At 36.6% G+C, this 12,916-nt stretch overlaps 1 protein-coding gene across 1 annotated transcript in view; it reads right to left on the reverse strand.

Moving 5' to 3' along the window:
* The window catches only part of CFAP54 (cilia and flagella associated protein 54), a 117,000-nt gene that overhangs the window by 33,502 nt on the left and 70,582 nt on the right, over window positions 1–12,916 (reverse strand). Inside the window, 8 exon segments of the mRNA XM_050909989.1 lie at window positions 552–605; window positions 3,473–3,595; window positions 4,625–4,711; window positions 6,887–7,069; window positions 9,268–9,334; window positions 10,915–11,121; window positions 11,571–11,658; window positions 12,578–12,775. Of these exon segments, the coding sequence (XP_050765946.1) occupies window positions 552–605; window positions 3,473–3,595; window positions 4,625–4,711; window positions 6,887–7,069; window positions 9,268–9,334; window positions 10,915–11,121; window positions 11,571–11,658; window positions 12,578–12,775 (1,007 nt within the window).

Consider the following 12,916-nt stretch of genomic DNA (forward strand, 5'->3'; position numbering starts at 1 on the left):
CAATGGATCTGTGACAAGGCAAATGAAAGAAAATTATTAAAACTGAAAAACAAAAAAGAAGTCATTGATGAACATGTGATTTTAATTAAACTGAGAAATAACTGTTCATTGACTGGTTTACAGATTCACCGTTCCACCCCACCCCCCCCAGAAATGGACTTCAACCCCAATCTGAATTAGGACAAATCTATGAAGACAGCTAGATGACTGATGTTCTCGGTATTTTAGCAGGATAAACACCAGACCCTACATATCATGACAAAACCTGAATAATTCTACTAGTATGCTTTGCACAGACAAGTCACAGATTTGTACATATTAGGTCTCCCATCTGAAAAATGGTAATAATAGTACTTGCCTCTCCGTTAAGAGGTCAGCCATAAAATATAAAATTCAGGAAATGGTAAACTGTTGAGGAGAATATGTTTTCTATTTACTGGTTTTCACTAATAACAAGTATATTTTCTGAATCAAAGAATCTCTAACTGATGCCAGAGAAATAAATATTTATGTCTAGCATAAAATTTTTAGCTCTTTCAGATTTTTTTTACCTGTAAATTTGTAACAGTCAGGAGAGATTTTGAGGAGTCAAATTTCTGTAAGGCCTGTAAAATGGACAAAACCAAAAATAAGTAATGTGTTACAATATGAGTATAAAATAAGTGAGTTAGCAGAGCAGTGGACAAGTGTAGTGCATTTCCAACTATACTTTGAGGGCTCTGAAAATACCAACAATTACTTGGCTTCTATGGGCTTTACATTTCTGAACCATAACCCGAGACCCAAAACTATCCCTACACCTCCTATGCCATTCACCAGGATTCTTCAACTTGAAGCAAGGGGAGAAAAAGGCATAAACCAACAAAAATCCTTTTCCAAATTCTAGGAGCTCTATAGGCACCCACCATCAATTGCCTTTATGTTCTTTACATTTCTGAATCCCAAACCTAACTCCAGACTTAGCACATGCCTCCTCTGCTATTCACCGGAGCACAGATCGGTGAATGGAACAAAAACAAGAGCTACAAGTCAAGATGAACTTGAGACCTCAGCCTCCTTGATGGCTCTTAAAACAACTATTTCTTCGCTTATATGTGCTTCAGTTTTCTGAACCCTAACCGTAATTCTAATCCTTGCTCAAAAAACCTTTACCTTTTCACCAGGAGACAAATCAGTCTACTGAGGGGAAGGAGAAGGCATAGGTAAAGATCATTTCCAGCCTTCGTCATAACTGAGAGCTCTACACACAACTGTCACTTGGGTTCTATGTGGTTTTTATTAACTCTGTTATTAACTCTATACTCTGGATGTAGCCCTCTATCATCTCTGTCATTCCCTGGAACATGGGTCCTTCTTATTCTGAGAGCTGTGCAAAAGTCCAGCAAGCACTTAGCTTCTACATGCGTCACACCCTAACCAGAGACCTAATGCTGAACCTCCTCTGCTGTTCATCCGAACACTCACCTGTGAACTCAGTTAGAAAAAGACAAGTGACAAATCAACCAGACCTCATCCTAACTATGTGAACTCTTCAGACAATATACAAATTAAGGAAAGGACTTAAAAATGCTTTTTAACCTGACCAGCATCAGTAAGGAGTAAATGCATTCTACTGTAGCCATGAACAGGGAAGCTTTGCAGAATCAACTCCAGTGAGAATGCTGATAACTCTTTATGGCTCAACCTAGTAAGAATGTAATGTAGCTTGTGCTGTAAGGAAAATCATTAGATTTCAGTTTCTTATCTTCCCATGCAGTTAGTATGAAAGTGTCATTGGCAAATTAAAAAGGTCACCTTTTTTGAGAAATATTTTAATTTTACTTTTTATTAAGTTCATGTTTCATTTAAAACCTAGTACCACTGCAGGTTATTCTAGGAGGAGTGCTTGTCCATATTTCTGGTTTTTTAAATGTAAACATTTGACATCCTATCATAAATGTAATTGTAATTATTCCCATACTAATTAGCTTAGACATTGATTTGTTGGCTATTGCCAGAAAAGATACTGTTGCTCTGTGCTGGTTATAGCCATTGTGAGGCTGCAATGTAAGGACAGTCAGGCCGTGAGTTGGCTGGAAACTCCCTCTCAGGGTTTGGTGAGGTGGGAGGGGGTAAATTTCCCTTCAAATCAGCTCATTAAATTAAATTTGCTCTGCAGTGCCAGCTTCACTGTCTACAACACAGGGTAAGGGAAGCAAATATGAAGTCATGGAGGTTGGTTAGGAATTCCCCTTTCAGCAGCAGCCTGTAATTATCACCAGATTAGAAATACCATCCTGTTGCATGTATAGAATGTGGCTGTACAATCAAGTTACAAACCGTGCTGCTGTCAAAAAGGGTGTCCCTACCTGTCTCACTAGTCTTCTATCAGATGTTCAGTCCAGCTCCCTAGTGCCGGCACACATACTTGGTCATGGGGTGACACCTACCCAAAAGCACCACTCAGATAAGGGAGACCTTGATTACATCCGTCCAGCAATAACTCATTAGATTATTTTGGTATGTGCTTGGAAAACAAGGAAAGGCTACGTAATGGTTATGGGGGAGGCTTGCCCAATAGCTCTGGACTGTATCTGCCTGCACAGGTATGCTCACAGGTAAGACAAAGAAGCCCACGGTCAATTGTTAACAGCTTCATAACCTTGTAGCACATTAGTGATCAAGGTAAGATCACTACTTGGCTTTAGATGTGGAGAAAATCAAAGAGATTGACCTGGGGTGACATGACTGTCAAGGCTCTGAGAGCACCAATAGTTCTTACTGCTCAGCATCTCCTGGGGCTCCCCTCACCCTGCCCACGGCCCATGACCCCATGTCAGCCCCCTAGGGCCATCAGCCCCTGCCCCAGTGATGCCACAGCAGGGCTGGTCTCCAGCTCCCCACAGCCCTGCCCTGCCACGGGCCCCCTGAGCCTGGCCCACTCATGGCCCAGATCCCGGCCCAGCCTCAGCCAGACCCCACTGCCCTGTGCAGCCATCCTGGGGCTGTGTCTGAACCCAGTTCTCCTCACTGGGCCTGATCCTGACCCCCACCTGCAGGCTGATGTCCCGGCCCAGCCTCGGCATGTCCCCGGCCCCACAGAGGTGCCCAATGCCCTGGGCTGGGGGCTGCCCCAGCTGCCCCTCAGCTGCCCTGCTCCTGGCTGGGGCAGTGGGAATTTTGCCATTAATGGGGCAAGAACTCTATCCATATTTTTTATGTCTACGTATGAAATCACACATTATTTTTTCAACAGTATTATCTGCATTACTCACTGTATAAAACAGACAGCACCTATGTTTCAAAATTTATTTTTGTTCCTGCTGTTCATGAGAGAAATTAATGTCATGCAATGCCTACTATTTGACCTGCCTATTGAAAGAAATTTAGGAATATTTTAGGAATGTGTAATAACTTGCAGACATGGCGTATGTGCAGTTTCATGAAGAGAATTGAGTGTTATAGTTCGATGTTATACTTTACTGGTGTTTACCTTCATTTGTTCAATTTTTCTGTATCCTGCAGGTATTTTCCATGGAATTCTCTCTCCACAGTTAAGCAAAGACAGTTCATGAAAGGCCTCCGTAAAAAATCCTATATCTGTAAGTACTTTAATCTGTGAAAAAATAACAGAGCCTTTGATTAAAATAATTTTCAATTATTCTTTTTGCTCAAAATAAAATGTATTCAAAGGTAATTTTCAAGTAGATTTGGCTACTGGAATAGTACATTGATGGAGAATGTTCTTCAATGGAAAGAAATCTTTTACATTTTATAGTAAATAAGTGAAATCTCAAAGATGGGTCTTTCACTTTGAAAAACAAAAATGAAAAACCAAAAATGTATTCTTCAAAAACTTGCTCCTGACAAAGGAAAAGAACTTAATTCATCTGGCTAGAGCTTTGAGTGTTAGTCCAAGATCAGCCCCTTATCAAAATCTGTTTCACAGATTTTAGTCATCTTAGTCTTGTAGTACTCAGCTACTCTCCCTAACCCGTATCAGCATGTCCTGAAAATATCTAAAACCAATAATACTTCAACTCTTACTACAAGTTAGATTCCTTTAAAAAAACCCCAAGGGATTAAAAAAAACCAAAACAAAACCAACAAGTGAACACTAGTGAAATGACAAAAGTCTGTTCCCAGAAGTCTGACAACCTGGTTCCACCATGATACTAATAACAAATCCAGAAGTGAACATTGTGAACAAAAAATCATTTATGTTTTGCACTTAAGAAAACATTTAAAAGAATGGTGGAACAAGATAAAAAATACCAAGTAAAAAGTTTGGATCTAAGAGGGAAAATCTTATGATCATATCTTTAAGGAGAATGCTTGTTAAATGGAGAGTAGAAAGAAATTATGGAAGTACTTAACAGTTTCTGTAGGACATTAACAGTAAAACTGTGTAAATAACTCTCCATCTTACTAAAATTGAGAATATAAATAATAATTGCATTTAGAAAGTAGTCCTATTCTACAATCTGTTGTGCTAAGAAACACTAAGCAACAGCTGAACTTTAAAGCATTACTTTTCATAGTAGTGATATATGAAGAAATATTAAATCGACTACATTTAACAAAGAAATGAAAAGTTTATTTGAAATACAATGTGCTGTGATAAAAAGAAAGTTTGTTTGATTACCTTGAAGATTCTTCCTTCAATACATTTAGCTGGGTCCTTACAAATCTCAGAAACAATGTATTGGTATAATGTGAACAATGGTAAAATCTGTAGGAAAATATTAGGTCATTTAGTTATAAATGTCATAAAGGGTACAATTATAGAAATGTACATTGCAGTTATATATCACAAATATATAGATAATATAGGAGTACTGCTGTCACTGTCACATACCACCACTACTTTTATGCTCTATGAAGGATGAATGTGTTAAAAAGTTCTTCAGCTAGCTATAGCTAACCCCTCCTGCTATCTTATATGTGATTCAGAGTGTAGAAAGTGAAGTTTCCCCAAATTATTCTCTGTGTTCAAGGTGGGGTTTTTTACTATACCATTAGTGAATAAACCTACTGGAAAGATGTTGATATAAGGGATTTCTAAAACTGTCTGCATTTTGATGCCATAATGTTTTCAGTATAAGTAACAGAATAACGGAATTCTGTAAGCTTTATAAAAGAAACACAAGTCCTTCAATGGTCTAAGTGAAATGATACCAATTGTAAAATAAACTGGATGGTGATGAGGCTTATTGACAAATTTATTTGCATTCATTTCAAATTGAAAGTTTTTGTAGGGGCAACTAACAAAAAACATTTTAAAACTGAGTTCTAGTAAAGTATACAACCACTGTATTTATTACTATATAATATTTCAGAAAAAGCAGATTCTTTCCTAACAGATATATTTGTTTATTGAAAATGAAGGAACTTCCAAAATTTAATTACTGTTCAGCTTTTACATTTTTCTTCACTTTAAAATGTCCCTGAGCTTGGAAAATGCTGACAGCATTGTTACTTTTTTGTCAAATGCACTTTTAGTTTTCATAAAGTAGCTTAATACTTCTTCTGAATTTGGATTATAAATGCTTGAGGCAAATGTTTTAATTGTAGCCATACAGTTTCTAACTGATATTTGAAGTAGTTCAACAAAATTAGTCTTTGAAGCCTTATTTTTAATAAAACTTGATTCCTGATATATTTTTATTTAAGTGTCAAATCATCTTAGTGCCCACCATCCAAAACATTCCCACAGATTAAGTATTCAGTGGAAATGAAGCTCTCATCCTGCTGAAACTGCAATTGCTTTGACCATGATCTATGACCTGGATCTATATTCTGCTAGTGCAAATGCAGAAAGAATCAAAAATGTGCATGGCCACATGAAGCAAGCAGTCAAATTAAGTGTCCCTGCCTCCAGGTAACTGTCTGCTCCGTGATGTCCCTTGATCTCCCATAGTGAGGGCAGTTAGACAAAGCTTAATAACAAAGCAAACTCCAATAAAGCAGGATGGGAAGAAGCAACAACAGGAGGTGAGACAGACACTTAGCCTGAAGTTCCAGAAGAAATCAATCCAACGAATGGCTTGCTGACAAAAAAGGGGTAACATCTTGCTGCCTTCTCCTCTCTAACTCCTCTTCTATCTCTACCCCCTAACCTCTTCTTACTCCCCTGCCGCCAGCCACGTGATCTTTTCCCCTCCCTTGCACTGGCTCTGCCACTTGCAGGACCTTTCCAAAAGTGGATTCAACTCATTAAAGCAGGAGAAAACTATCTACTCTTTCTGCTGGGGAGTTTTCTGTCATGCTGAGAGTTGATTTATAGAGGTATACAATAATAGCCTGACATGAAAATCTGTTAGAGCATACAGGACCAAACAGGAACAGAGGTAGAATTGCACCTTTTTCAGTACTAGTAAGCAATTCAATCTGTTTATTCCAATGTACAGCACTGCACCTTTGAAAAAAGTTGGATTAAAGTGGAAGTGGTCAGTCATTAAATGGAGGAAATAAGCACATGATCAACATAAGAGGGAAGCTGTAAAAACACTCCATACAGAGCAATAAGAGAATGTGAGAAGGAGAAAGGCAGAAGGGACTTTTATTTACTGAATATGAAAGTAAAATTATTGAGGGCATTCTGGACATACTGCATTTAAAGTAATTCTCAGTACAGTGTATTTCAAACTATATATAATAGGAAATTTCCTCTAAAATGCCTAAGCTATGTGGACCATGTATTATCATCTTCCTGAATAAACAAGTACCCTGTATATTCTAAAAATTGGAGGCAGCAAGATATACCTTGCCTCTATCTCAGTGCCACAGAACCTAACCATACAGGTATTCTGCTAGAGCTTCTGAGGTATCTCATAAGTACACCCACACAAAAAAATAAGACTTGATGTCTTAAAATTCATTTCCAGAGTATACAAATAATACTTACTATTAAATTTTGTTTTGCACAATGTAGTTCAAACATAAGGAAATTCAGACTTGCAACTACAGTTGAGATATCAGCTCTGTAGCGATCAGAGAACAAGTCGATACCAGGAATAAGCATATTTGTTTCATATTGTGCAAAGTCACAGTCAGATGTCGGATGTGGAAGAGAAGCTCCAAACAGGGTCTGAAAGTAGTAATAATGAACTACTTGTGAAAAGATGTATAGGCATTACTGAAGCACTATAAAACTCCAACCCTTGAGACTCATAAATGACTTCATAAATGAAACTCAGTCAATGTCTTAAGTATCCAGTTGTTTCCAGACAAAATCATGAAAAAATCTTTTTAGAAAAAATGCTTTGTGTGTGAACTTAATGGAGGGAAAAAAAACAGGCTGTAAATAGTCTAAGGACAGTATTTCATAGAACAAGCAAAAGAGAAAAACTAATCTAGGTGTAGAAAAATAAACATGAAAGATTCCTCAGCAAGTACTCCCCAGGTAATGAAAAATCTTTCTAAAGAGCCAATGATAGTGTTTCTCTCAGATTCCAAGTCAAAGCGTCCCAAATAAATCTCTGGAAGCACTAGAAAAAAACTAATAAATCACTAGGGGTTCTCACAAAGACTTCTTAGATAATTCTTAGAATAAGCCTCTGATCAGCAGACAGAAAGAACTTAATAATTTATTCAAACATCACCATAATCAAGGAAAATGCATAGGAAAAATTTGTTGAGATGATTTTGGGGATGTGTTCAAACATTTCTTTACCAGTCCGAAGATGTTTCATGGAAAATGTCTTCCACCAGAAAAAAAAAAATCTTATTTTCCACACAAGCTAAGAAAGCTAGTTTGATTTTACTTAGCCTTAAGTCCTTGCCCCGCCATCACCTCAGCAATTGTTTCTGGGAGAGTTGCTGACTTTAAGGCCAGTTAAAAGCTAGTTCCACCCTAGTTCTGCCTTTAACTAGGTCAGCTAGTGCAGCTTAAATCATATAACTTAAAACTGATTTGAACTTTAGGGAAGTAAATTAAATGTTCCTCCTTTAAAAAGGGAGGAGTGCTAACATTCTCTCTGATGTTGGATATTCCTTCCCAGTTGTGTTTATCTTGTTGTAATTAGCAATGATATGCTAGAGAAATACGCATTTACATACTCAGATCTGAGATACTAACAAGCCTAAAGCCTATACCAGAGGTGGAATTTAAATAAGGTTATAAAAGCTTTCCAAATCAAGGAACAAATTATGGGCTTGAACTTCGCAAGGTACAGTGACAGTAATTGATTATATTTTTCAAGACACTCACCCTGCAAGCTGCTCCTATCCCAATTAATATCAGACCCACTTCGGTCAAGTCACAGTTATTTCTACCATTATACAACTGGAACAAATGCTTACTACTATTTCTGTCAAAAGGAAGAATCAAAATTGTTCAGCTTTGTACCACCAGCAATTACAGTGCTAGAAGCTAGTCAAAATTCTCCTTTACCTTTGTTTCTTGAACTTGTTCTCCCTTTGCTGAACTTAACGAGGTTTTAAATGTGGCCTAGCACAGATCACACAGTCACAACCATGGCTGGCACAGGATGTTAGAAAGTGGCATTGGTTTGTTTTGGAAGAAGCCAACTAACTTCCTGATGCTGCACTAGAATGAGTAAGCATTGATCCCAGTGGAGTATGACTGGCAGAATACTTGCAGTTCTTTTTCCTATATCACTTTTGTTACTGGTATCGTAAAACTTCCTTTTAAAAGTAAACTGAAACCCTTTTTTCCTCTATAGTTGGTTTCTGAAAGTTTGCAAGCTTGATTTTAATGATCTTACTTTCTTTGTAAATGAAACTGAATCATCTTGACTATCCTCTATTTTTAGAGCAACCTTCTTATAGAGCTGAGATTTTAGTATTACAAACCAGTATCTTTCAATGCTAAAAAAGATTCAAAAATTTCTTTTTCTAAAGAGTCTGTTCTCCTGGTTGAAAATTTATGACAATCTGTGAAGACTCTGTACAGATCTGACAGAGAGCACTCTGCTATTGTTGATGCCATCCAGCTCTTCCTGAGCAGAACACTTGAAGAGAAGAAAAATATATTTGACTGCCAAATATTTTAGCCATCTTCACTTTCCAGTATTTCATTATTTCTCTGAGACACTAGCCTCTCATTGAAGTGATAATTTTTAGGCTATAATACAGGAATAATGTTAAAAAACAGAGAATAAAAACATCTAATCTAATGTGCATAAATTGTCAGCTACCTCTGATCTCCATTTTTCCTTTACAATCAAAATGAAAAGAGAAATATTTTAATAAAGGGTTACTGAGATTTAAATTTTAGAAGCAATTTGTCAACTTCATGAATTCTAACTGAAATTGTATTCTTACCTTAAAAAGTATAGCAGAAAAACAGCAGTATTTAGTTCTTAATCTCATCTTTGATGTTGTTATATACCTAAAGTACAACAAATAATAAGAAATATGAACGTGCCTGTCAACACAAATTATTCAAACTCTTTTTTTTTATTTAGTGTAATAATGATACTAACACAGTCTAGATGTTTTCCATATTGGAAAACAGCTGCCTGTTCTGTAGATAGGTGCTCAGCCACGCCGTGCAAAGAAAGAAGCATTTGACCAAAGACATACCTAGACAAAGTGAGTTGTCTAGATTCTCTTTAAAGTTAAAGGAGAGAAACAGGCAATCTAAGTGCAAAATTCATCTCACAAAACTAGAAAGATAAAGCAGGTCAAGCAACTTACACCTTAAAGTGTATTTCTTTCCATAAAGGAAGCCTAAGATACCTAGCACATGTGGACTTTCACATGGTAGGTGTCTAGCTAGATTAAATGAATCCCACACAGTACCTCATCAGAGCTTTAAACCATCCTGGTAGCGGGGTACTCCTCTGATCTACAATATCAGAAATCTTTAATAGAATGTTAGAGTCCTTTAATCTGCATTTTACAGCCTAAGACTAAGTTGCTCTAGAAAGAGCACCTCAAGGGAAAGATGTTTAACAGGTCTGAATAGAAAAGATCTGCCTGAGGGAGAAGCCAAGAGGATAGCTCCCTCCAGGTCCCTGCCAGGATTTGGAATGGACATATTAGCAGTAAAGAGATAGTACACAGTGCAGCAAATACGTGCCACAAGCACCTGTAAAAGCAGCTAGGGACTGGGTCTTGCCTAATTGGACCCGAGACTGCACCACAGCTCAGAATTAGAAGAGCTGTGGTTTAGAATCAGCTTAAACTCACTCCTTTTCCTCTTGGGTGCTAATGCTGAGAGTGGCAATGCCATTTCATCCTGAAATACCCATGCTAATACTTTCAAAGCTACCTTGGTTTACAGATATTTTACACTGCTATTAATATGACCTGCTTCTCAGCTAAGACAGTTTACTCAGATGAAGCTCTGCCCTTTCATGGGTATAATGCTTCTAAGGTCATTTAAAGCTGGCTTAGATATTTCTAAATTTTATATTTTGTACATTTTTATATTGTCCAATACATTGAAGAACAGCTCAGAATTACATCCATAGTGTTTTACCAGCAGTCAAGGAGTACTGGATGGAAATATTTATTGATGGTAGACTTTAATACAGTAATTCAAATTTCATTTAGTTGTAATTCCCCAGAAAGTGAGTACTTTAGGCAGTAAATCTGCCCTCAAGAGACATTAATATTTAATATGTGAAATGACTTGGGAGATGTGATATTTCAATTGAAAATCAATATGACTGCAAAATCCTCGCGCTTAATGACTTCTTATCATTTTGTTTTATTTCAATGATCTCTCCATATAATATACAGCTGCAATTATGATCAAAGATGAGCACTCAAGAAAAGGGAACAAACAATATTCTCCAAAAAAGCAACTTTCTTCCTGAAAGGAAAAATTCCTCTGCTTTTGAGGAGTCTTTTTTATAGCAACTCGTTAGTGGTTTTTTTAAATTAATTTCAAGTTGCCTATTGTCCTGGATGAGCAATTTGTTTAAAATATGAAAGAAATACATATATAGATAAAATACTTACTGAGCTATCTTAGCCACTAAGACTGCTGCATGTAAACATCCCCAAACTCCAGCCCGAGAAAGAAATTTCTGACTAATATCAGTTGATCTTCCAACTGCAAAGCAGTCTGTAGCATTTTTTGGAAAACCTAACTCTTGCCAGTTGTTAAGAGCATCAGCAATGTTGAGTGTTTCATCAAGGGCTTGACACCAATATTTAAAAGCAGCTCTGTAACACATAAAAAACGTTCTCATCATATTGCTGACATTTTCCAAAGTGGAAGATAAGACTCGCTTCATTTTACCTTTATTGCCTGAGTTATAACTAATTCTGATTAGGTCAAAAACTGAAATACAGTTTCTACAATACAAAAAGATACTACTCCTGGTCAACAGATTTATTGGGACTTATACTAAAATTAAATTGTCAAGCAATAGATATTACTTCTTAAAAACACAGAGATGCTTAATTAATTTGCTTAATTGCAATTAGCTAGCTAAGAAAAATAAACAATTTCTAGGAAAAAAGCCTCTCAAAATATAGCTAATAGTGAGTTAGATGAAAGAAGTTATATGGACTTGAGGACAGCACAAGAACTTACAAGACAGTTGAAGGGTATATGAAGGCCAATTAAATAAAATGAAACAATGCTCTTTTTTAATCGAATAACTATGTACCTTTTGTTTCCAGCGTAAAAGTGCAGATTTCCGAGTTCATGTAGAGCCTGAACCTTGAGGTCTCCCTGGTTGTTTATTTCAAGGATTCCTGTTATTTATTTTTTAATCAATTAGAAAAAAATATTGTCCCATCATTAAATCAGTTACTGCATCTTGAACAAATTTTGCATAAGAAGTAGACATGCATTCACATGTAATTCAATGCACGAATATTTTTTGAAAGATTTATTAGGCTTGTATATTTTACCTTCAGATGTACAATTTCTTATTTCTACTAACTTTAAAAACAAGAGTAGGATGTATTTATGGACCTGTTTACCTAAGCTTTTGTATTTTTGCTTTTTCAGACCTCTCAAATTTCTTCCTCTTCAAGAGGTAAACTGGGAAGCAGGCCATTGGCCCTGCTAAACAACACTGCCTGCATACAGCAGAGTAGAACTTGTCCCTGGCTCATTTCTGGATCCCTTACTTCAAATAAAACCACTTACGGCATCTGTTGACCTGGTACACTTCACCTATTTTGTCATACAGCAAAAACAGGTAGTAGTGCTGAGCTGTAACTGTATGAGTAAAGCCATACTAGAATGTAAGACGGAAGCCAAGCAACTAGGTCTCATATTTAAATGCACAGAATCCAAAAGGTCTGTTTGCTAGAAAAAAAACTATCATGGAATTAAAATGAAACTGCTAAAGATTACAGCAGATATTTAATTTGGGATTAATCAGTATAACACCACTGAAGTAATGCTTTTTCATAAGATGAGATAACTGTAGAGGTTATGAACCAACTAGTGGCTTGTTTAGGATCTAATGCAGATTTTCTGAATCAACAGAAAGAAGGTTGTGTATTTCTGGAAACCAGCTTTCAGACAGTCATAGCTGTCTGACAGAGGAAAATAACACTGGAATAAACATATATGAACACAGATAGGTAGAATGATATTACATCTTAGATCTAATATTAGATCTAATGTAATATTACACAGAAATTCATGAAAAAAAATTACCAATTGTTTGTTCATACGAAGAGATAATTACTGAAAGCTGTGACTGTGGTATTGGTTTACTCTCAACCCTACTGGAGAAATTAAATTTTTCTTGAGAAAGGTCACATGGTGTTGGTAGAAATATCAGTTCAGCTCCCACATTAAATTCCAGCCTTCTATTTGAAGAGATGTGACTGCTGATTGCTCTTCCAGCATTTTCTAGACCAGAAAAGTGATTTATATGATCAGTTTGGAAAAGTATTATACTATTTCCAGCACCACAAATATTTCCACACCACATTACTCAAACAAATATACAATTCCTGTGTACCCTATTTTTATCTGGTTTCCTATGCTATG

Source organism: Gymnogyps californianus, chromosome 1 (genome assembly GCF_018139145.2).
Source record: "Gymnogyps californianus isolate 813 chromosome 1, ASM1813914v2, whole genome shotgun sequence".
Lineage (NCBI taxonomy): Eukaryota > Metazoa > Chordata > Aves > Accipitriformes > Cathartidae > Gymnogyps > Gymnogyps californianus.